The sequence below is a fragment of the Eptatretus burgeri genome, chromosome 8, assembly GCF_056783735.1.
Source record: "Eptatretus burgeri isolate ZD-2024b chromosome 8, Ebu_testis_v1, whole genome shotgun sequence".
In the NCBI taxonomy this organism is placed as follows: Eukaryota; Metazoa; Chordata; class Myxini; order Myxiniformes; family Myxinidae; genus Eptatretus; species Eptatretus burgeri.
In genome coordinates this window covers 85,562,008-85,588,807 of record NC_140968.1, presented here as the reverse complement: position 1 = coordinate 85,588,807, position 26,800 = coordinate 85,562,008, and the positions used below count along the sequence as shown (strand labels likewise).

Here is a 26,800-nt window from a genome sequence, read left to right as displayed (position 1 = left end):
AGGAAATTGTACATCCAAAATTGAGGTTCATGGAATAGCGACGTGATAGGATTAAAATGAAACGTACTGACAGTGGGGCAATGGTACAACAGTTGGAGATGACAAGAAAGGAAATAAATAAACAGAACAGAAGAGAGCAAGCAAAGGAACACAGTAACCTGCAAGTGAAAGGGTTTGGTTAGGTATGGTTCATGGGGTTAGAAAAAGATCGTGAGTGATGGTGGATGATTCTGCACTGCCTGCTTGAAGCCCTGGTGAGAATCATGTGATTAAACAATCTTTTGAAGACTTACATGCACACCATTATCTTATATCCATGCCTGCTGTTCTTGCAGACCAAGAAGAAGGCCTATTTGGCCGAAAGCTTACCATCAATAAAGATCCTCCAGAAGCTACCTCTGTAACTCATTTAATTTCTTTCATATATATATATATATATATATATATATATAAATATATATATATATATATATATATATATATATACATATATATATATATATACATATATACATATAAATATATACATATATATACATATATATATACATATATATATATATATATATATATATATATATATATATATATATATATATATATATATATGTTCTTCTTTCGGCTGCTCCCGTTAGGGGTCGCCACAGCGGATCATCCGTATGATCCGCATTGTGATTTGGCACATGTTTTACGCCGGATGCCCTTCCTGACGCAACCCTGGTCGCCTCTTACGACACAGGGATATGGTACACCTATTTTAACCGGGGTATACACCGGCCCAGTATACTGGTACTCATTTCGCCGACCTCGGAAGGATGACAGGCTGAGTCAACCCCCTGGTGTATTAATTCAGTGGCCCAACGGGGCTTGAACTCAGGACCTTTTGGATCCCAAGCCGCTGCCCTAACCACTGCGCCAACACCAGGATATATATATATATATATATATATATATATATATATATATATATATATATATATATATATATATATATATATATATATATATATATATATATATATATATATAGATATATCTATCAAAGTGATGTAAAAACATGAAATAATGGTGCTTTTGGTGAGCGAGCATCAAGCGTCATGTGACATATGCCCGGCCATCACGTCACAATGGCTCAGGGGATGGCACGTCACTTTGTCAGCTTGGAGGGGTGGTGCTTAGACTGTGTCTCTGCATTTGGTCATTGTATACCACTACCTCCTCCTCATACATGGTTAGTTCTATGTTGGACTTAATGCTTCATTCAAGGCTAAATAACCCGATCTTGATCATGTGACCCAACCTGCATTGAATAAAGTGAATGTCACTTGAAAAAAACAACTTTTGTGATGTTTCCCTTGAGTATGCAAAAGTCAACATACTTTATTGGTTCAATTTCAGCATTGGGTGAAGACAGCAATGCTGGTGGGACTGCATCCCAGCGGAAGTGCAGACCCCAGTTAAAGCCACCACGCACAAGTGGGGAAGCAGAGTAAGAGAAAGTGTCAGGGTTGATGATGTCAATGATAGGACAGACAGCTGAACAAGGCTGTTCTTGAATGCGGGACAGAAGAGGTTCCAGCCAGTGCTGATTCACCTCACAGTGACTGTCCAAAAAGACCAGAACCTCACCTGCACAACACATACAGTAGAGTCTGTAGCAACCTCAGTTTGAATTTGATCAGCTACTGAGGTAATGTGGAAAAGGTGGAAATGCAAGAAGTTATGGAGTCTATATAAAAAAACAGATAAGGCTTTGTGAGTGCTGACTGACCGGTGGCTTTAACAGCACCAGCCATACGCCCACGAATGAGACCCTCACGTCGCTCGTTTCGCACCAGTTGAACCTTAGGCGGCAGTTCGTCTTGTACATATCTCTCCAATTCCCCCTGAAGTTCCTCTGCAAGAGCAAAGCAAGCATTTAATCTAACTAGGGTCATGTTGGTTAAAAAAAAAACATTATAATAAAGATGTGGTCACAAAGCTACCTGGAAGGGTGCTTTTTATTATCTTGCTACATTGAAAAGGAATTGTGTCGGAGTATCACTGCAAAAAACTTCAAATTCTTCAACTTTGTATTTGCTGCATTTAAAACCTGAGAACCTGAACCGAAGAACACTTAAAACCTGAAAACCTGAGAACTTAAAACCTGAGAACAAGCTTCCTCTTATGAACGTCGCCACAAACACAAAACAAACAGCTCAGCAAGTCCTGTGCTTGACCTCCAATATCCCGACAACCACAGCGCTATCTTCTCAGATGCAGCGCGCCATTTCTACCACAAAAATCAAACTTTCAGAAGTTGTGTTGTAATGCTCAAACTCAGGTGTCATACCAGTCCGAGTCAGTAAACGCATGATGAAAGTTAATTTTTCAGAGTATAAATAATTATTATATTGCCATATTTTTGACGGGTGAATGCTGCGATGAATACTATTGTTATTACTATTGTATTTGGCAATTTCATGCCAAATACACTATTATTACTGGAATTCTTTATTATTATTCTTCTTTTCATCACATCCATTGCCCTAAAACTCCTCCTAGGGTTTTTCTCTAGGAGCACTAACAATTATGTCGTTGAAATGGGCTGCATTCAAGGAAGTGCAGTGTCAACTTTTGACCTTGAAATTCTCGTGGATAAGGTCAAGGTCACACAAGACGTCAAAAACACATTTTGCCCCATATCTTCACCCCAAGGAAAGATACAGGTAAGCCGCTGACATTTTCTGATAGGGCACAACAGGGCCTACAAAAAAACCTCACTAGTCCAAAGTTGTGTGACCTATATCTTCTGAGATCGGTAGGGGTCAAAGTTCAACAAAAACACATTTTGCCCAATATCTTCGCCCCACGGAAAGATACAGGTTAGCCGCTGACATTTTCTGATAGGTCACAACAGGGCCTACAAAAAATCTTATTTTACCAAAGTTATGTGACCTATATCTTCTGAGATTGGTAGGGGTCAAAGTTCATGACGTTGCTCAAAAACACATTTTGCCCCATATCTTCGCCCCACGGAAAGATACAGGTTAGCCGCTGACATTTTCTGATAGGTCACAACAGGGGCTACAAAACATCTTATTTGACCAAAGTTGTGTGACCTATATCTTCTGAAATCGGTAGGGGTCAAAGTTCATGACGTTGCCAAATACGTATTCGCTTCTTGCGAATGCAGCCATCTAATTAATTATTGTTATTACTATTGAACGTTATTGTGAATATTGCTGCTGCTTGAATGGGCTCATATTAACGAAAAGATTGCTAACAGCTGGCTTGTAAGGATTAAAAGTCTCAGTCTAAATCAGCAAAGATATAATGTACAGAAGGGAAAAAATACATTTGATTTCTTTGATTTCTTTTTCATCACTTGTCATTTGTTTTGTGCATAGTTTTGGAATGGAAAAAGAAAGATATAATTTTAGAAAAGAAGGAAAACTCTAAAACATGTGAAAATGCAAAGCTCATCCACGTCCGCTTTATACTTTATACTCGAACTAAAGTTGACAAAATGACAGTGAAAAAAAAACACAATTGTACATTTTATGAATTTGTGTTCTCCATATTCTCATAATAAAGGTTTGTTTGAAGATTTGATGACAAAAGTTGAATTGGTAAAAATATTTTGGCCTAGACAGACACACTAAAGCTCAATCTATACTAATAAAAGGGTGTGTGTATGTGTGTGTGTGTGTGTGTGTGTGTGTGTGTGTGTGTGTGTGTGTGTGTGTGTGTGTGTGTGTGTGTGTGTGTGTGTGTGTGTGTGTGTGTGTGTGTGTGTCAGTCTCCTATATAACTCCAAAACTATAAAACCGAGCAGCATGAAACTTTGCATGCACACAAATAAAACTCCATGAAAGTGCAAGAGTGATAATTGGGTGCTTGGGTAAATTAAAACACCCCTTTTGAAGATAATTTAGGGGGTGCTTATCACAAAAAACCAAAATAAGCCTTTCCAAGATGGTGGCACGTCATCTTGATCAGCCCTTTGTGGTTGCTGGAGTCTTCAGCCGCCATTATGTTCAGCCTATTGAAGCATGCCTCAATTTGGAAACACGATCTCCACTCACAGACTGATTAAAGTACATGATCGAAATATTAGGTCGGATTTGAGAATCGGATCTGGTGAACAAAATAAGTGTCGATATCTGGAATGAAATCCGAAAATTTTAACAAATTAGCGATTTTTATAACTTAGTGTATTTATTTCAGCAAAGCATTAAACTTCACTTTTTCTACTGTTCGTACGATTATATTGAGTGAAGAAAGATTATGGAATGTGAAGAAAGTGTAACTTCATTGAGTGAAACGCCGTGCTTCATAACCTGCTTTTGCAATCCATGATGGCACAGTCCACAGGGATCCTTTTCTTCAACAATTACAAACAGTTTGCTGTTTCCGTTTTGGGCGATTTACTACCATTACAAAATATTAGTGTGTGGTCGTACGCGCGCAAAAAAAAAAAACCTTTCAAACCGCGTGCCAGAAACAACCACACAGGCCATTCCTTCGCTCTCACGTGGCCGTACGTGCGTGGCCGTACGTGCAAAAAAAATACTTTCAAACAACCACACAGGCCATTCCTTCGCTCTCTTAAACGACGACTGGATTGGGGCATTGTGTTTATCTATAAATGCGCATAAGAAATCGGGAAATTATTAGAATACAGTAAGTCATCACTATCCGGAAGTCCGTACGTTGTAACCCGTAATGGGGAACGCAGCTGAGGATCTCTTCCCCAATGGCCACGCCCACGCAGCAACGTGTCCTGTCATTGGTTTGGTAAATAAATGGCCATAACTTGGGAACCGCTTGTCCGATTAATAACAAACCTTGAAAAGGCACATCCACAGGGCCCCAGCAATATACCTGGCAAGTTTCAATTAGATCGGACCAGTGGTTGTCGAGAAACAGAGGTCACACACACACACACACACACACACACACACACACACACACACACACACACACACACACACACACACACACATTGCTGGAATTATAGATAGATTAATATAAACATACTATTATAGTTCCGCCAATATATTAATAGTCGGTAGTTTCTGAAAGCAAAGAGGTATGTAGATAGCACATGGACGTGGTAGAAATGAGAACAAATGACTTTCCGTGGTGTGTGTGCCTGCATGTACTTGGTTATGTGAGTGCGTTGTGCGGGTTTCACGGGTGCACGATGTGAACTCGAACTTGGGCCCGTGGTGCATGGCGCTGTTGAGCAGGTTATGCGACCGTCTTGCGAACCATGTACTGCTGCAGCACTGAAACCTCAAAGCCAGGCAGGACGTGCCACCATGCTGTGCAGGTGTGGGGAAATCCGTGCACATGTGCGAGTGACAGGTTGAGTAAATCACCTGTGCGCATGCACATTTAGTATAGACCCGAGGAGGATGGAGGAATGTGTGAGGGGGGAGGGGGAGACGACTGTGGAGAGGAATGTATGGAGGGGGACTGTAGGGAGGAATGTGAGGGGGGGGACTGTGGGGAGGAATGTGGGGGGCTGTGGGGAGGAATGTGTTGGGGGGGGGGACTGCGGGGAGGAATGTGTTGGGGGGACTGCGGGGAGGAATGTGTTGGGGGGGGGGACTGTGGGGAGGAATGTGTGGGGGGGAGACTGTGGGGAGGAATATGTGGGGGGGGGGGATGACTGTGGGGAGGAATGTGTGGGGGTGACTGTGGGGAGGAATGTGTGTGTGGGGGGGGAGACTGCATGCAGGCAGGCTTTTACCAAATAGCATTAGTTTTGATTTTTAAATGTTACTGCTTGGTTTTACATAGAACATGGTGCTTAGAAGGAAAATGCTGCTGTTTGGACGTGCTTTATCACCCCGGTAATGCCCTGGTACGGTGCTTTCCCATTCCACCCCTCCCGTCGCCTTCCCATTCCCACCCCTCGCGTCACCTTTCCATTCCCTCCCCTCGCGTCGCCTTTCCATCACTCCCCTCGTGTCACCTTTCCCTTCCCTCCCCTCGCGTCGCCTTCCCATTCCCTCCCCTCGCGTTGCCTTCCCATTTCCTCCCCTCACGTCGCCTTTCCATTCCCTCCCCTCGCCTTCCCATTCCCTCGCGTCGCATTCCCATTCCCTCCCCTCGCCTTCCCATTCCCTCCTCTCGCGTCGCCTTCCCTTTCCCTCCCCTTCCCTCCCCTCGCCTTCCCATTCCCTCCCCTCGCGTCGCATTCCCATTCCCTCCCTTCGCCTTCCCATTCCCTCCCCTCGCGTCGCCTTTCCTTTCCCTCCCCTCGCCTTCCCCTCCCCTCGCCTTCCCTTTCCCTCCCCTCCCGTCGCCTTCCCTTTCCCTCCCCTCGCGTCGCTTTCAGCCAGAAATTTGGAAATCTGCTTGGTGTGCCAGCGATGACTCACCTATTCTTTGCTGTGGGATCTTTTACCTCCACCAACTAATGCTAGCAGAAGGGGCACCAAGTTTTACCATCCATCCAAGGTATGGCGCACACATTTATGCCTTGCCCTGCAAGCGAAACACCAGGATGAGAGTTTATAGCTAATTATTATCAATACTGACGTGGGACTCTCCCCAAGCTGTGCTTGGTTTCCTAAAGCTTATAATTTATATTTTAACACTGCTGACCTCAGGTGGATTTGAACCCACAACCTTTGCCAGGCCAGAGCAGTGTTATCACCACTGGGCCACCAATGGACACGACAAACCAAGCAGCCTCTTTCACCATATACAGTTTTTTGCATTTCTTTTTACCGTACATGTAAAAAAAAAGCTCCGTAATTTACTTTCATGTGCTCTCACACTCTGCCTGGTCCTGATTATATTTGACAACATTTGGAATTATTAGTTATAAATCCTCACATCCCCAAAACACCCTGTTCCACAATACCAAGGTTGCTTGCATCATCCACCAGCAATATCTCGTGCAACAGTGGTGCTGGAGTTCGTGCAAGCAGTGTGTGCACAGTACGCAGCAGGGCTGACCGCGCCTCATTATAGAAACAAATCACCACACTGGTTTGTGGCAGAAGTGAAGGATATTCCTTGTCTGCACATCTGTGAGGGAAAAGTGAGCAAACAGCATTGACTAGTAAACGAGAAGCTCTGTGATGTCATTGCTAATTCTGTATCCTGTTCTTCCTTGGGTGAGAGCAGCATCCTGGGGTGTGTAAAATAAGATTAAAAAGGCCTTGGGGTGAAATGTTCATTAAATAATGGAAGTCGAATTGAGTGGTGAGGAACAGGAAGGTGATTTCACAAAGCATAATGGGAAATGTGGTTGCTCCAAATGTTGGGATTTGTACCTTTTTCTGAAGCTTTTTGTTTCTTCCCAAATCAATCCACTTGCTTGCAGATAATATGTGTATATATATATATATATATATATATATATATATATATATATATATATATATATATATATATATATATATATATATATATATATATATATATATATATATATATATATATATATATATATATATATATATATATATATATATACGCTTTGTTGTGTTCCATAGGAACATTGTGTATGAGATAAGTGTGGTCAACCTTGAATGATCCAAAAGAACAATGTGTAATTGGATCTGGGAGGAAAACCTCAGGTCCGGCTTATCTGTTTTTGATATACTGATGTTGAAAGACATAAGCCAGCTGGTAATCCAGCTTGGTCTTTGGATGAAAGGAAGAGCTTTTTTTGCAAATAAAATTAAGGAAGAGATGAAACCCTATTTCAGGGGGTGACTCGGCCATTAGGGCAGAGCACTCTCCGGGTGACCTCAGTTGCTAATTGATGTACCTGGTGTCTGCTTTCCGTGTGCGCACATATGCTTGATAGATAATAAACATTTTTCTCTCAAGTATATCGACGTCTTCATGCCTCAGTGAAGGGTGATTGACGCCTCGACACAAACACATTGATTACTCAAGGTGTGTGTGTGTGTGTGTGTGTGTGTGTGTGTGTGTGTGTGTGTGTGTGTGTGTGTGTGTGTGTGTGTGTGTGTGTGTGTGTCCGTCCTTGTCCTTCACGCTTCATTCTAAAGGGTTCCTTCTTTCAGAGAATTACAAAAATGGTAGCCTACTGTTGGAAAGCTAATAAGTAATCACTTTATTTGGAACAAAAATGTGTCCATTTAATCACAAAAGAAGAACAAAAAGAAGAAGAAGGGAGAAATGGGAGTTTAATTGCAGCGGTTCCAATGGTAACATTTGTTATTCTTCAACAGCAGGAACCCTTGATAAGGACACATAAGGAGCACACAAAATTATATATAGTAATACTTCTCGAAGCAAAAGGAAAAATTATAAAAGTACATGGAAGGAGCACACAAACAACAACAACAACAACAACAACAACAACCACAGCCACCCATACAGTAGCAGCAACAACAACAACTATGTGTAACAGCTTAGTAATAACAGCTTAAACAGCATCAGTAATAGACAAACAGTACATTAAACAGTACATCTCTTGGGCCTCCATCCTCTCAAACACTCACCTCAACACCCTGCAGACCATACAAAACAAAGCTCTTCACATCATCACAGGTTTCACATTAACAACACCCATCGAGCACCTACAGAGAGAGGTAAAAATGCTAAAAATCAAAGACCACGTGGACATGAGAGGTACACAGTTTCTTGCAACAGCAAGTGCCACCCATATAACAACCCTTGCCACGACATGTGCAAACACCCACAAGCCCCTAGACACATGAAAGCGACACCACAAAGACACAGTGACATGCTCCAATACATCCCCCCAATGAACAACGTACACTACAACAAAACAGATCCATTCCCACATCACCAAAAACGCAATCAACAAACTCGGCCCAAACAGTATCCTGGGCAGTAAACCCCCACCCATTCATGACATAGACAACTATTCTCCAGGTCTGATTGTGTTCACCTTGCACGCCTCCGCTGTGGACACCACCCACAGCTCTTACACTAAAACCACACTCAACGACACCACCGACGACACCTGCAACCTCTGCCAGGCCGCCCCACACAAAACAAAACACATTATGGAAGGCTGCACGGTCCTGGCTCCAATTAGACAAGAGCACAACATTGTAGATGAGTGATCTCTGGGTCACTCCTGGGAGATCAATTGGCGATCTCTGTGCCACGGGCCTGTTCAAGCAGAACTGACCGGGTTAACATAACAACAACAACAACAACAGCATTACGTGTCATACAATATCCTTTTTTCACTTGTTTCACTTTATTTTACATCCTCATTGAGAGTCACACATAAACATGCACGAGGTTTGTGAAGTACAACATGCTATCTTTTGATTAAACCCGTCAGCGAAGCGATGGGTATGCACGTCTAGTGCTGGCAAAACTTACCGTGGATGGCGTGTATCTGGAATAGGACGCAGTACTCCAAGACGATTGCTGATTAGCAAGTTGAAGGCATGCCGTTGGTATCCAAAATCCCGCACATCCTGGTCTTCCACACTGTAGATCATACCTGGATAGTGTAAGCACAAAATAAATCAGGAAGGCATTTAACAGGACAACCATGCTGTAATGAGCTACTCAAAGCGGCAGCTTACATTGGCTAAAAGTTTCCTTCATACTAAGTCTTTGTCAGCAATTTGGGATTTAATGGACTTTAGTAAGCAACATAAAAACATTGATACAATAACATTTTAACAACGGAGGAACTCCATTATGTGTAGCTCAATGGGGTACTGCTCTCTCATATGGCCTGGCACCACAGCATCTGCCTTTCCTGCATTTTGTGAAATGTAAAGCTCTCTACATTCTTAGAATCTCCAACAATGAGGTCAAATAAAAGCACAAAGTATGTTACTCTGATGTTACAGTCAGATTTGTGACCTCTCTACTTTTGCCATATTTCCTCTGGTTTCGCTCTCTCATCCTACTGACCCTCTCCAGATCCTCCAGAATTCACACATTCTTCCAGCAACCCACTCCAGGTTAAACTCAAACTCAATGCTCACGACACACATCAACTCTTTTATTCCTCCTTTGCCAGATTTATGGCATTGCCTTTCTGAGGTTGTTCAATCTCTCTATAAGATAGTCATTTGTGGAAGAGCAAGGTGATGGAGGGTATGAACTGACAGTAGAGCAGTAGGGCAACTCTTAAACACAAGCAAGGGAATAGAGGATGGAAGGAAACCATGCAACCTGCAAATATGGAGCTTGGGTTAGGAAGAGTAACTTGGGGTCATAAAGATTGTGGGTAATGATGGAGGGTTGACACGAGATGGTATGATGTCTCCATGTCTGTCTGTCTGTCTGTCTCTCTCTCACATTCTAAATATGTGTGTGTGTATGTATATATATATATATATATATATATATATATATATATATATATATATATATATATATATGAGCCTGGTGTTGGCGCAGTGGTTAGGGCAGCGGCTTGGGATCCAAAAGGTCCTGAGTTCAAGCCCCGTTGGGCCACTGAATTAATACACCAGGGGGTTGACTCAGCCTGTCATTCTTCCAAGGTCGGCGAAATGAGTACCAGTGTACTGGGCTGGTGTATACCCCGGTTAAAATAGGTGTACCATATCCCTGTGTCGTAAGAGGCGACCAGGGTTGCGTCAGGAAGGGCATCCGGCGTAAAACATGTGCCAAATCACTATGCGGATCATACGGATGATCCGCTGTGGCGACCCCCAACGGGAGCAGCCGTAAGAAGAAGAAGATATATATATATATATATATATATATATATATATATATATATATATATATATATATATATATATATATACATACATACATACGACCGCTTTTCACTAATAGTAGCTGCTCGCCCACCGGACGGACAATTCAGTCGTGACTTTCCGGAACAACGCCGGAACCCTGTCACGGGTGGGTCTTCAACCCCACCACGGCCTAGCCAATTTTCTACCCGCACAAAATAGGGTCAATCGCCGAATATCAATATACCTAAGTACCTGCGCGGGTAGCCAACCGGGAGACCATACCTCGACGCATGTCGGCTTGGACACGAACCGCTCAAGCGGTCAGTTCCGTTACGCAGTGATAACCGAGCAGGTATTATCGCCCGACGTCGCCGGATCCGATTCTATTTAACGGGTATTTAAAACCCAACTAATATTCCGAGATGCAATATGGCGTTCCAATGGGGGAAAAAGACACGACAAATGGGTAACATTCACACAAGCACATTTATTTTACACAGCACACATATACAGCCATGCAATTAATGCAGGTATTCAAAAACACGTATACAGGCAAACAATCATGCACGGGATGGGGGCAAAGACACGAGCAAGGTGAAAGCGCTACGACCGTCTGTAAGCAATCATCTAGTCACTTAACAGTTTTTACTTACAGGACACGGTGCCACCAACATTCATTCAAAAGGAGAGAAAAGGCCACCCCCAAAGATGAGGGCGCCAGACAGGGTCCATAGACCTTTATGGCGTGGAGCCTGGATGACCGAACGGACCCCACGAGACCGTTGCAAGTTACCTGCACCCTCGTGGTGCGATGGTGGGCGAGCTCTCTCCTCCCGGGTGCGCAGGCTGCGTGGCAGAGCTGCAAAGTGGTGCCTCCCGTCCGTGTCCTTTGCGCCTCGACCCGGACCACCGCACACAAGACACACGACTTGGCGCGCCCAAAGAGAAGGCACCACCTCGACGACGACAAAAAGCCCCCAACAACAACAACTCTTTACTTGGCGTCCTGCGCGCCCTTATATCCCCAGTTCCAACGCCTCGCTCCTCCCAGTTTTTCGCTCCACCCCCTCTACCAGCTCCTGCGGGAAGCTTCCAGAAAAGGGGCATGCCCTCTCGGCCCCCTCCCCGCGGGGGCCGAGAGAATCATTCTTGGCACAGGTCCAGGGAGATTCATTCCCCCAAAATCAGGCCCCTCCTTCACATGACCTTTGACCTTTGACCCGCATCGCACTTCCCCCACACCAAAGCGCGGGAAAAGCAGGCGGGAAAATCCGCGCACCATCGGAACTCCTCTGGTTTCCTTCGCTTCGTAGAGACGTTTTACATGAGCGGAGAGGGTTGTGATGTGGTTTTTGGAGAAGGGGATCGGCAATTGGTGTAGCGGGGAAGGTGGTTAGGTGATCGTGGTTGTTGTAGTTTGAGGCGATCGTGGTTGTTGTGGTTTGAGGCGATCGTGGTTGTTGTGGTTTTAGGTGATCATGGTTGTTGTGGTTTGAGGCAATCATGGTTGTTGGCCCAAAATAACGATAGTAAAGAAAAACAGCTATCTCAAAGGATCACAGCCCTGTCACACAAAAAATTTCCATTAAACAATGGTGGGGATATCTAACTGAACACAGACTTATCAATCTAACTGAACTATGGACCTTTATGGTGTTCTGCGAATTTCCACAGCCATAACAATATATATATATATATATATATATATATATATATATATATATATATATATATATATATATATACATATATACATATACACATACGCACACACACACACACACACATACACATACCTCAATTTGTTTTTTGTAAGGCAGCTATCATTTATTGGAAGCACGGCTCTGCCGCTGATGCTGTGCCCCTCTACCAGTACACTGGTACTCATTTTACCAACCTCAGAAGGATAACAGGCTAAGTCAACCCCATCAGGTATTAATTCAGCTGCAAACAGGGCTCAAACTCAGGACACTAGGATCCCAAGCCAGCACCCTAACCACTAAGATAACACCAGGCTTTATACACCTTAATAAACCTGTGCTATAATTAATGTCAATTGAAAAGAAATAGAAAATTTAAGATGACAGTTTTTGCTATTGCTAAGTGTCTCTTTACCTCCACCACCGAAGATGGGTGGAGGTTTTGTTTTCACCCATCTTTCTGTTCGTAAACAAGATATGTCAAAAAGTTGGAGATGGATTCAGATAAAATTAGGTGGAAAGGTTGGGTGTGTGACAAGGAAGAAATGATTCGATTTTGGTGAAGATCTGGATCCAGATGTGATCATTTTAAAGCAATTCTTCACCATTGAGTGATCAGCTAAAACAAATATATTGCACGATATCTGAAAAAGTTATGAACCGATTCAGACAAAACTTATTGGACATGGAAGGTTGGGTGTGTGACATGGAAGAAATGATTCGATTTTGGCAAAGATCCGGATCCACACATGAGAATTTAAAAAAATTGTCAAAGTGATTCTTCACCATTGAGAGATCATACCAAAAACAAATTATAGCACAATATCTCAAAAAGTTAGAGACAAGTTACGACAAAACTTGGTGGATGAGTTGGTTCGTTGACAAGAACAATCACATTAAATGTTGGTTCATGTCCGAATTAAGATCCGGCCTATTAGTGGGATCCAAAAAGTAAACTGTTCAGTCTGGCAGAGGAAGGCATTCTACCGAGTGTTGTTCTAGTTTATCCAATGATATCTGGAGTATAAGATTAAAATTATTCATCCCCTTCACTTTGTGTTCTGTACTATTTCTCTTGCTGAAATTTATGTCTTGAGTTATTTAAAGGCAGACACTGATCTTGTTTGTTAGATTGAGAATGTTAAAGAACTTATAAAGGAAGTGCTTGTTAAGCTGCAGTTGTAGGATGTGAATGAAGAACAGCTTCACTCACCTGATAAGGCCAAAAAAAAAAAAAAGTTGCATTGGCGTAACCCGCCCGACCCTAAAAATTCCGCCGACCCTACGTTTTTTTTTTGGTTTTTTTGCTATCGAAAAATTTTGCCGACCCTATTTTATTGCTATTTTTGTTGTTTTGCTATCGTTTTCAAGTATCTTGTTGATTGCGATCGCGATCGCAAAAACCCGGAAGTGTTTCGGACAGAACCCACCGACAAAAAGGGTGGTACTCGAGCCGGGGGAGATTTTGGGAGGGATTTATTAGGAAAAAAAAAAAAAAAAAAAAAAAGATCCCGACCGACCTACCCTATTTTTCAGTGACCCGTTACGCCAATGCAACATTTTTTTTTTTTTGGCCTAATATAACCAAAATAAACTCGGCCAGTGTGCAAGGCAAAAAGTGAAACATCAATCTCAGTGCCTTTTAAAAAAATATCCAAATTAGGATGAAGATAAGAAATGAATGATATAAATCGATGATTCCGAGCAATCATCGATGTGGAATGTGGACAAGTTGTGATTTGAATAAAGGATTTATATTTACTTCATTTGTGGTCCAAGTTCAAGTCATACAGAGGCCTTAGGCTGTGTATATTTTGGCACGATAGCATGAGGAAGCAGCTCATTGAAAATTGTTGACAAATGGATTAATGGGAAATAGTAATGGCAAGGTTTGCTCACAATAAATTTGATATTAATGGACATAAGCTTGTAAACACATTATATTTCACATATTACATACACATGGAGGCAAGGGTGGTCGGAAGGGAAATTGGGATGATGCCAAACAACATACTGTATATCAATTCCCAAAGTTCTAAAAACAAAACAATGAATGAGAAGTGACATCATGCAACAAGCAGACAAAGAGATGACTCAGACAAACAAAAGTTTATATCCGCAGCCTGATGGAGTACTGCTCCACCCTCTGGGCTGGTGCTCCTGCCTCACCTCCAGCTTGACTATGCGCTGTGGAAACCAAACATTTTAGGATCATTGGTATCTCCAGCAATGAAGCTGAATCTTTGAGTTTCTCACTCTCTCACCGCAGGCAGGTCGGTGGTCTTTCTGTCTTCTACGGTCTCCCCTCCCCCCTCACTCTGTCTGTGATCTGTCCCTCCCCCCCTATATTTTCTCAAGGTGCTCTCGATCTGCCAAAAAAACCCCTTCTGGTGAAACTGCCAAAATCAAGAATCATTGCTCACCTTCACTCTTTAATTCCTATTTTTTCTGCCTCTAGAACAAACTCGCCCACTCTCTTCAATCTCACTCCTCTCTCCAGGTCTTCAAAACAGCTGTTCACCACCATCTCATATCTTCCTCCATCCAAATTCTTGATCTTTACTTCACCCATTAATCCACCCCAAACCAACCTTCAAATTTCCTGTAGTACCATCTTGTTTACCCCATGTACCCCACCCCATCCCTCTCCCTTCCACAGATATCCTATTGTCTTTGTTCCTCCCTATTTTGTGCTTCTCTCTCTCTCACCCCTCTTGTCTCCTGCCTTTTTATGTTTCTGTGTATTAGCTCTTCCACGAGCCTTGACATGGTATGCAAAAATAAATAAATTTAGGTGCCCATGGAAATCAAGCCAAAATAAGCCAGAGTTCAAAGAACAGCTTACCCCACACAGTCTTGATTAAAAAGGATATGGGAAGGCTATTTTCAATTTGTGCTTTGCGTTTCCCAAGCACAATCTAGATTAATTTTCCGATGACCCGCAATTTTGTCTGGATCTCGATATTCCGCAACGCCAACAGCGTGAGCGGAAAGTTTGATTGGTCGAGATGGTGTAAAATGAAGTTTTATTTTGTCCAAGTACTGCTAAACTGGAGTTTTTTTTAGAAGTGACAATAAGGCGATTTGTGTTCTGCAGTGTTCAATTGTATAATTCAATTTAAATAAAACAAAGATTTTAATGGCTGAAGAAAAAGAAAAAAAAATACCCCAAAAAAACTTCTTTCAGAAGTGCACCGCCATTGATGCACTGTCTTATACAGCACCTTATTTAACACATTCAATTCGTTCTCCATACCTGTTTGTGTCCTTCATGACATCCCTAAAAACAGTCGGTTTCCTGTTTGAAATGTTTTTTTACTTTGTTTGACTGCCAGACAGGCAGACAGGCAGACAGACGAAACCAATTACCTTACTCCTCTGTGTGTGTGTGTGTGTGTGTGTGTGTGTGTGTGTGTGTGTGTGTGTGTGTGTGTGTGTGTGTGTGTGTGTGTGTGCTCAGGATGAGATTACTTACATTTTGCCAATTTCAGAGCAAAAGTACTGCTAACCTGCAGGTTCATGTTCCGATTCATGTTCTACAACACATTCAACTGAAATTAATTCAATTATATTCAATTGAATTTAAGGAGTTCCTCAATTATAGGGTGATGTCTGTGGACAGGACATTTCGTGAGCACGGGGTAAACAAAACAGAAATAGAGGAATAAAAGAAACATCAGCCTCACCTAATTCGGAGGAGAGATGCCCTGCGCCTGCCAATTTCTTCTTTTCCACTGAATGAGTTTTCCATTTAATTGCTGGCTTTCTGGCTGGCGAGGACACCAGGGAGTTATCATGGTGGGACATAGGTTCAAGTCGACGATGAAGACCAGTTGCTGCAGGTAACCTGTCATCACTCAACTGCAGAAATAGGAGTAGCAGCAGAGCCCAGGCAAGGCTGGCACACAGTAGTCCATAACAGAAGTAACGATGGGTTGTGACACCCATGGCACCTGCACACTTATACCATCTCTTGTTTCCTGAACCCATCCATTCTTACTGTCATGATGTCACCTTCTACCTGGGCAGGGAATGCTGAGACAGACATATTAATGTGACATGTATCATCCGATCAAAATTATGATGCTTTCTCATCACAGCGTAGCGGAAACCGGGTGCATTGGGACATCCCTTCTAACTGCAGTTCTTAGCCAGTTGACATTAAGTGCCAATGTTTGTTTTATAATATTAAAAGCCAATGTAATGCACTTGTGACGTCATGATATAAGTGCCAATGTTTGTTTTATAATATTAAAAGCCAATGTAATGCACTTGTGACGTCATGATATAAGTGCCAATTTATTTGCAGTGAATATTGTTGGGCAAGAATAGCTACCAGAGGGGATATCCCAATAAACCGCACATCCCAATGTACCCAGTTCTTCATATATCCCACCTCAAAATGTAAAAACGTTAATGTAACAAATCATGCTTATATATGGTTAAATAATGAGGGTTTCAAATAATGAGATTCAATTCTCAAAAGAATACCGAAGAGAAATAGCCCTCATCAATCATGCAATGTTGGAGAAGAAGAAGTCGAAATGTTGGAAGTTTTGAAACAATCCTTTAATTGATATGAATAAAACAGATTTATAGTTTCTGTGTGAATATGATCGTGAAATTTGAAAGCCCTCAAAGCACTTGGGTTACTGGGCTGACAGGATGGCATAGATGAATGCATACTCACCTCTAAGCTTTCTAGCCTGTGCTCAAATCCTAACACACCTAAAACTGTCATCCCGGTGTTTCACAGGTAGAGATTCATCAATGTGTGTGCCGTCCCTCGGATGGACGTTAAGCTGCGCGTCCAGTCTGCCAGCATTCATTGGTGGGCGTTAAGGACCCCATAGTGTCCTTCGTGAAGAGTGGGCGAGCTATCGCTGGCACCACGAACAAATTACAAATTCCTGCCATAACCAGCAGAGGGCATTGCATCAGCAGCACAGCCACAAGCTCAGCCAATGATGTTACCCCGCAGCCTTGTGCTGCATACAAACGAAGAAGATTTGTAACTTTACTCAGTGCCTTTTACATAAAAAATTACAAACAATGCAGATATAATGTTTACATTGCTGAAATTCAATTTGTAATTATATATGTATAGTAAACTCAGCAAAGAGGCGACCAGGGTTGCGTCAGGAAGGGCATCCGGCGTAAAACATGTGCCAAATCACTATGCGGATCATACGGATGATCCGCTGTGGCGACCCCAAATGGGAGGAGGAGGAGGAGGAGGAGGAGGAGGAGGAGGAGGAGGAAGAAGAAGAAGAAGAAGAAGAAGAAGAAGAAGAAGAAGAAGAAGAAGAAGAAGAAGAAGAAGAAGAAGAAGAAGAAGAAGAAGAAGAAGAAGAAGAAGAAGAAGAAGAAGAAGAAGAAGAAGAAGAAGAAGAAGAAGAAGAAGAAGAAGAAGAAGAAGAAGAAGAAGAAGAAGAAGAAGAAGAAGAAGAAGAAGAAGAAGAAGAAGAAGAAGAAGAAGAAGAAGAAGAAGAAGAAGAAGAAGAAGAAGAAGAAGAAGAAGAAGAAGAAGAAGAAGAAGAAGAAGAAGAAGAAGAAGAAGAAGAAGAAGAAGAAGAAGAAGAAGAAGAAGAAGAAGAAGAAGAAGAAGAAGAAGAAGAAGAAGAAGAAGAAGAAGAAGAAGAAGAAGAAGAAGAAGAAGAAGAAGAAGAAGAAGAAGAAGAAGAAGAAGAAGAAGAAGAAGAAGAAGAAGAAGAAGAAGAAGAAGAAGAAGAAGAAGAAGAAGAAGAAGAAGAAGAAGAAGAAGAAGAAGAAGAAGAAGAAGAAGAAGAAGAAGAAGAAGAAGAAGAAGAAGAAGAAGAAGAAGAAGAAGAAGAAGAAGAAGAAGAAGAAGAAGAAGAAGAAGAAGAAGAAGAAGAAGAAGAAGAAGAAGAAGAAGAAGAAGAAGAAGAAGAAGAAGAAGAAGAAGAAGAAGAAGAAGAAGAAGAAGAAGAAGAAGAAGAAGAAGAAGAAGAAGAAGAAGAAGAAGAAGAAGAAGAAGAAGAAGAAGAAGAAGAAGAAGAAGAAGAAGAAGAAGAAGAAGAAGAAGAAGAAGAAGAAGAAGAAGAAGAAGAAGAAGAAGAAGAAGAAGAAGAAGAAGAAGAAGAAGAAGAAGAAGAAGAAGAAGAAGAAGAAGAAGAAGAAGAAGAAGAAGAAGAAGAAGAAGAAGAAGAAGAAGAAGAAGAAGAAGAAGAAGAAGAAGAAGAAGAAGAAGAAGAAGAAGAAGAAGAAGAAGAAGAAGAAGAAGAAGAAGAAGAAGAAGAAGAAGAAGAAGAAGAAGAAGAAGAAGAAGAAGAAGAAGAAGAAGAAGAAGAAGAAGAAGAAGAAGAAGAAGAAGAAGAAGAAGAAGAAGAAGAAGAAGAAGAAGAAGAAGAAGAAGAAGAAGAAGAAGAAGAAGAAGAAGAAGAAGAAGAAGAAGAAGAAGAAGAAGAAGAAGAAGAAGAAGAAGAAGAAGAAGAAGAAGAAGAAGAAGAAGAAGAAGAAGAAGAAGAAGAAGAAGAAGAAGAAGAAGAAGAAGAAGAAGAAGAAGAAGAAGAAGAAGAAGAAGAAGAAGAAGAAGAAGAAGAAGAAGAAGAAGAAGAAGAAGAAGAAGAAGAAGAAGAAGAAGAAGAAGAAGAAGAAGAAGAAGAAGAAGAAGAAGAAGAAGAAGAAGAAGAAGAAGAAGAAGAAGAAGAAGAAGAAGAAGAAGAAGAAGAAGAAGAAGAAGAAGAAGAAAACTCAGCAAAGAATAACTTCATTGTAAAATGAGCCATGTCTGTCTGTCATGTTATAACGTGACGGATTTCAATAAATCCAACTATGGTGGATTCAGGGAACTCCCGGGAAGGTTTGTGATGAAAAAAAATTGTTAAATATTATTTAAATTTTTATGGGTACATTTACACAAGTGGCAAAACTACAAACACCAACTTGTGACACTGGTTATCCCGCACTCCCAGGAATCCTTTTTCTTCTTGCCCTATTGATTAGCCATCACAGCAAAGATCGGTATTTCCGTCAGCGAAGCGACGGGTCTTATGTTCTAGTGTTATTGAAAGTTGCCTTTAAAATTTTGCCAAAAAAGTGTGTGTATATATACATATTACAGATTTTAGAATCCGGTCTGATGAATGCATCCACACATCCAGGTCCTCAGACAGTTATTTCCTTAAATGGATGTTCTGATTAGCCTCATCCCCATGTCTAATGGGATCTTAAATGTGATGCGTTGAGAAGGGTAAAAGATAGATCCCTCTCTCTTATGGGAAGCTTTTTTCTTTACGACAGACACGTTCACACACATTTCTTTCACGAGTTCTGAAGCACGCCCTCGTTTTTCCTCAGCAACATTCTTTCTCGAGCTTCGATGCCCACATTTTTGAGAGTGCATGGGTCGTCATGGTAACCGTGCCCCAGTGGGGCGGGGTGAGCTTGGGGCGGATGGCACCCCGCGGAGACGGCCTGGGGATATAAAAAACGAGCGAGAGAAAGAGCAAGGTACGTTCTGTGAGGAGAGACGTTCCGTGAGGAGAGACGTTCTGTGAGGAGAGACATTCTGAGTATAAAAAAACGAGCGAAAGAGGGACGTTCTCTGAGGAGAAAAGTCCAGAGAGGAAAAAGCAAATGGCGAGAGAAGCGACCAAGAAGCGGGTGTCTCACCAGCACCAAAGAGACAATTCACCCTTCCAGTGCTTCGGCAAAAGTGAGCGTGGTGTACGTGTGGGTGTGAGCAGTGCCGCCAACAAGGGAGGCTCGGGTCGATCACCAACAACACCAGGGTCTAAACCCGCAACGGACGATCCCGGTGCCCTCCAGACGTCGACTGGCATCCAAGGCTGCCGCGCGAGAGGGTGCACGGCAAAGCTGGGTGCTGGCGGCGGACGCGACACGCACGCACACATTCTCAGGACGTTTTCACTTCACGGACGACTTTCTGGTGAGCGAGACGATTCTCCCCCTCCCGTCCACCTGAATGATCTGCTGCGTACTCTTGTCTGTGTTTAGCTGTAAACCCCTGATAAGCATCTGCTCTTTGTCTCTTTCCTGGCATTTTGATTGATTTTGCTTTGAAATTCTTTATTTACCTCAGCAAATAAAAAGTTGTTTTTTATTTATTTATTTTATTATTAATATATTACACTGGTCTGCATCATTTCATAGGTCCAGGTTTTCTCAACGGCCCTTATATGCTTTTTGCATGCTGAATTTAGAAATGTATCTAATTTTGCTCAATCAGGTCAAGTTTTTATGCTATCTCAATTTTAAGGAAAAAAATAATCAAACTTTTTGTGCTTTTAATTAGCATTTTTTTTATTCAAAATCAGACTTACATTGACAGAAAATGTACAAACTATATATAAAATGACGCACAAGTGGAAAGCTCTCAACATTATTAGAATCTCCCACAATGAGGTCAAAGCACAAAGTATGTTACTCTGATGTTACAGACAGATTTGTGACCTCTCTGCTTTTGCCTGATGTATACAAGCAAGGGGTATATACAAGTATATACATCTTGTATACAAGCAAGGTGTATATACAAGTTTATACATCTTGTATACAAGCAAGGTGTATATACAAGTATATACATCTTGTATACAAGCAAGGTGTATATACAAGTATATACGTCTTGTATACAAGCAAGATGTATACAAGCAAGGTGTATATACAAGTATATACATCTTGTATACAAGCAAGATGGATACAAGCAAGGTGAATATACAAGTATATACATCTTGTATACAAGCAAAACGTATACAAGCAAGGTTAATATACAAGTATATACATCTTGTATACAAGCAAAACGTATACGAGTATATACATCTTGTATACAAGTAAGATGTATACAAGCAAGGTGTATATACAAGTATATACATCTTGTATACAAGCAAGATGGATACAAGCAAGGTGTACATACAAGTATATACATCTTGTATACAAGCAAGATGTGTACAAGCAAGGTGTATATACAAGTATATACATGTTGTATACAAGCAAGATGTATACAAGCAAGGCGTATATACAAGTATATACATCTTGTATACAAGCAAGGTGTATATACAAGTATACACATCTTGTATACAAGCAAGATGTATACAAGCAAGGTGAATATACAAGTATAAACATCTTGTATACAAGCAAGATGGATACAAGCAAGGTGAAGATACAAGTATATACATCTTGTATACAAGCAAGGTGTATACAAGCAAGGTGTATATATAAGTATATACATCTTGTGTACAAGCAAGGTGTATAAAAGCAAGGTGTAGAAACAAGTACATACATCTTGTATACAAGCAAGGTGTATATACAAGTATATACATCTTGTATAGAAGCAAGGTGCAATTACAAGTATACACATGTTGTATACAAGCAAGATGTATACAAGCAAGGTGTACATACAAGTATATACATCTTGTATACAAGCAAGATGTGTACAAGCAAGGTGTATATACAAGTATATACATCTTGTATACAAGCAAGGTGTATACACAAGTATATACATCTTGTATACAAGCAAGGTGTATACACAAGTATATACATCTTGTATACAAGCAAGATGTATACAAGCAAGGTGTATATACAAGTATATACATCTTGTATACAAGCAAGATGTATACAAGCAGGGTGAATATACAAGTATATACATCTTGTATACAAGCAAGATGTATACAAGCAAGGTGTATATACAAGTATATACAGTGGGGAGAACAAGTATTTGATACACTGCCGATTTTGCAGATTTTCCCACTTACAAAGCACGAAGAGGTCTGTAATTTTTATCATAGGTACACTTCAACTGTGAAAGACGGAATCTAAAACAAAAATCCTGAAAATCACATTGTATGATTTTAAAATAATTAATTTGCATTTTATTGCAGGAAATAAGTATATGATACATCAGAAAAACAGAACTTAATATTTGGTACAGAAACCTTTGTTTGCAATTACAGAGATCAGACGTTTCCAATAGTTCTTAACCAGGTTTGCACAGACTTTAGCAGGGATTTTGGCCAACTCCTCCATACAGATCTTCTCCAGATCCTTCAGGTTTCGGGGCTGTCACTGGGCAACACAGACTTTCAGCTCCCTCCAAAGATTTTCTATTGGGTTCAGGTCTGGAGACTGGCTAGGCCACTCCAGGACCTTGAGATGCTTCTTACGGAGCCACTCCTTAGTTGCCCTGGCTGTGTGTTTCGGGTCGTTGTCATGCTGGAAGACCCAGCCACATCCCATCTTCAATGCTCTTGTTGAGGGAAGGAGGTTGTTGGCCAAGATCTCGCGATACATGGCCCCATCCGTCCTCCCCTCAATACGGTGCAGTCGTCCTGTCCCCTTTGCAGAAAAGCATCCCCAAAGAGTTATGTTTCCATCTCCATGCTTCATGGTTGGGATGGTGTTCTTGGGGTTGTACTCATCCTTCTTCTTCCTCCAAACACGGCGAGTGGAGTTTAAACCAAAAAGCTCTATTTTGGTCTCATCAGACCACATGACCTTCTCCCATTCCTCCTCTGGATCATCTAGATGGTCATTGGCAAACTTCAGACGGGCCTGGACATGCGCTGGCTTGAGCAGAGGGACCTTGCGTGCGCTGCAGGATTTTAATCCATGACGGCGTAGTGTGTTACTTGTGGTTTACTTTGTTACTGTGGTCCCAGCTCTCTTCAGGTCATGGAACAGATCCTGTCGTGTAGTTCTGGGCTGATGCCTCACCTTTCTCATGATCATTGAGGGTCCACGAGGTGAGATCTTGCATGGAGCCCCAGACGAGGGAGATTGACTGTTATCTTGAACTTCTTCCATTTTCTAATAATTGCGCCAACAGTTGTTGCCTTCCCACCAAGCTGCTTGCCTATTGTCCTGTAGCCCATCCCAGCCTTGTGCAAGTCTACAATTTTGTCCCTGATGTCCTTGGACAGCTCTCTGGTCTTGCCCATTGTGGAGAGGTTGGAGTCTGATTGATTGAATGTGGACAGATGTCTTTTATGCAGATAAGGAGTTCAAACAGGTGCAGTTAATACAGGTAATGAGTGGAGAATGGGGGCGGGGGGCTTCTTAAAGACAAAACTAACAGGTCTGTGAGAGCCGGAATTCTTACTGGTTGGAAGGTGATCAAAGACATTTCATGCAATACAATGCAAATTAATTATTTTAAAATCATACAATGTGGTTTTCAGGATTTTTGTTTTAGATTCCGTCTTTCACAGTTGAAGTGTACCTATGATAAAAATTACAGACCTCTTCGTGCTTTGTAAGTGGGAAAATCTGCAAAATCGGCAGTGTATCAAATACTTGTTCTCCCCACTGTACATCTTGTATACAAGCAAGGAGTATATACAAGTATATACATCTTGTATACAAGCAAGGTGTATACAAGCAAGGTGTATATACATCTTTATACAAGCAAGATGTATACAACCCTGATGTATACATATAATATGTGAATGTGTATGTGTATATGTATGTGTGTGTGTGTGTGTGTGTGTGTGTGTGTGTGTGTGTGTGTGTGTGTGTGTGTGTGTGTGTGTGTAATATGTGTGTGTGTGTGTGTGTGTGTGTAATATGTGTGTGTAAAATATGTGTGTATAATATGTGTATTTGTGTGTGTAATATGTGTATGTGTTTAATATGTGTATGTGTGTGTGTGTGTGTGTGTGTGTGGTAATATGTGTATGTGTATGTGTATGTATGTGTATAATATGTGTATGTGTGTGTGTGTGTAATATGTGTGTGTGTTTAATATGTGTATGTGTGTGTGTGTGTGTATATGTGTGTGTGTGTGTGTGTGTGTGTGTGTGTGTGTGTGTGTGTGTGTGTGTGTGTGTGTGTGTGTGTGTGTGTGTAATATGTGCGTGTAATATGTGTATGTGTGTGTAATATGTGTATGTGTGTGTGTGTAATATGTGTATGTGTGTGTAATATGTGTATGTGTGTGTAATATGTGTATGTATATGTGTATGTGTGTGTGTAATATGTGTATGTGTTTGTGTGTGTGTGTGTAATATGTGTATGTGTGTGTGTAATATGTGTATGTGTGTGTAATATTGGATGTGCATAATAAGTGTATGTGTGTGTGTAATGTGTGTGTGTGTGTGTGTGTGTATAATATGTGTATGTGTGTGTGTATATAATATGTGTGTGTATAATATGTGTGTGTGTGTATAATATGTGTGTGTGTGTATAATATGTGTGTGTGTATAATATGTGTGTGTGTATATATATATATATATATATATATATATATATATATATATGTGTGTGTATAATATGTGTGTTTGTGTAATATGTGTATGTGTATGTGTGTGTAATATGTGTTTGTGTATAATATGTGTATGTGTGTGTGTGTGTGTGTGTAACATGTGTGAGTGTGTATAATATGTGTATGTGTGTGTGTAATATGTGTGTGTGTGTGTGTGTGTGTGTGTGTGTGTGTGTGTGTGTGTGTGTGTGTGTGTGTGTGTGTGTGTGTGTGTGTGTGTATAATATGTGTGTGTGTGTATATATATATATATATGTATGTGTATAATATGTGTGTTTGTGTAATATGTGTATGTGTGTGTAATATGTGTACGTGTGTGTGTGTGTGTGCGTGTGTGTGTGTGTGTGTAATATGTGTGAGTGTGTATAATATGTGTATGTGTGTGTGTAATATGTGTATGTGTGTGTGATATGTGTGTGTGTGTGTGTGTGTGTGTGTGTGTGTGTGTGTGTGTGTGTGTGTGTGTGTGTGTGTGTGTGTGTGTGTGTGATATGTGTGTGTCGCGTGCGTGTGTAATATATGTGTGTGTGTGTGTGTGTGTGGTGTGTGTGTGTGTCTGTGTGTGTAATATGTGTATGTGTGTGTGGTGTGTGGTGTCTCTGTGTGTGTGTGTGTGTGTTTATGTGTATATATATATATATATATATATATATATATATATATATATATATATATATATATATATATATATATATATATATATATATATACATATACATATACATATACATATACATATATATGTATACATGTATATGTTATAATATAGATATGGATATTTAAACGAGTATAAATATTGGCAGGGACGTTTTTCAGTCAGTCATGCTGAGAGCTCATTGGTTGGTTTGAAGTAATGGACTCTGCACGAACCGAGCATGCCACAGCAACATGTCAAGGCACAACATCCGATAAACACAAGACATTTCATGGTTTAGTGTCCAGACACGCTTCGTCAGCGAATCCGTAATTATAAAGTTATTAAAAACCATCCTAATCGACCGAATTGCTTCCTCGCATCATCATGTCCACTTCTCCCCACATTTGCAGACTCGCAGTGATTTTTACATCTGTTTCTTTCCCTCCAAATGGTGAAATGGAGCGGAGGGACAGCGGATTGAGGCACTCACGATCGTACGAGGGAAAAGGGATATCAAGAGAAATGGCGGAATCGATCGATGAACGGATCGACAGACGGAAGGCCTTTTCACATTTAATTGGTTTCCAAGAATTTTGTGTCATTTCCTTTTCCCTCACGAATCTTCCTGCCATTCTCTCTCTCTCTCTCTCACGATCCTCGTCGCCGCCTCACCTCCGGTGCACGTGCTGCCAATGTTCTTCTTCACTCCTCCAAATGTCACGGTTTTCCTGAAGGCCCGAGCGGCCCGAATGGACAGGAAGGGCAGCAGTTTCTTCTTTTTCTATATCCCTGCGGCCTATACTTCCTCACATCACTCGACCTCCTCCTGATGTCCTCACAGTGTACCCCTATTATATCTGCTACCTCATCGTTGCATCCCCATGACCCCCCCTCTTTACACTCCCTGTACCTCCTTAGTTTATTGGCATTTTAAATCCTGGAATCCTGCATCGAACACTTTCTCTCTCTCTACCCCCACCCGGCACCACCCTTCGGCACATCTGTTCCTTTTCATCGCTATATCTTCGCAACTTGCCTTGCAGCAGACACGATGAGACTGTGCATTGTCAGTCTCTACTCTATACCTACCACCACTCATCACACACCTATATATGTCCTGGGTTGCCACAACCGGCTGACGTCACAGATCTTCTCTGTGTTGTGAAGTTGGTGATTGCAGGTTGAAATTTTCTCCCCACTGGCAGAGCAGTGTCAAACTACCCAGGGTGTTTTATATATTTCTGGGGAGGGGGGGGGGTTCGCCATGTACAGAGACCTACAAAAGTATTCACCCCCTCCAGTAATGCCACATTTCGATGAATTGCAAATTATGTATAAACAATTTTTCCAAATGAACTTTTTTATTCATAACTGAAGAGCTCAAACTAAATACTGTTATAGTCGAAGGAGGTTATATGTCAGGAATGCCTGCAAAAAAACATGTACATATCAAAATTCACTGGTTATAAAAGTATTCAGCCCCTTAGGTCAGTCCCTAGTGGAAACACCTTTTACATTAAATGACTGCGATGAGTGTTTTTTGGTA

General features: G+C 41.3%; 1 protein-coding gene across 3 annotated transcripts in view; it reads right to left on the bottom strand.

Moving 5' to 3' along the window:
- The window catches only part of GALNT11 (polypeptide N-acetylgalactosaminyltransferase 11), an 84,983-nt gene that overhangs the window by 30,510 nt on the left and 27,673 nt on the right, over positions 1-26,800 (bottom strand). For 2 of the 3 annotated variants that reach the window (XM_085892886.1, XM_085892885.1), the window contains exons 3-7: positions 16,069-16,417; positions 9,337-9,460; positions 6,863-7,029; positions 1,772-1,897; positions 1,380-1,629 (exon numbers count right to left, since the gene is read on the bottom strand). In XM_085892886.1, coding sequence (XP_085749012.1) covers positions 1,380-1,629; positions 1,772-1,897; positions 6,863-7,029; positions 9,337-9,460; positions 16,069-16,372 — 971 coding nt within the window. In that variant the 5' untranslated portion in view covers positions 16,373-16,417. Of the gene's footprint in view, positions 1-1,379; positions 1,630-1,771; positions 1,898-6,862; positions 7,030-9,336; positions 9,461-16,068; positions 16,418-25,926; positions 26,201-26,800 lie in introns of those variants that run through there. The other variant, XM_085892887.1, reaches the window with a different exon arrangement.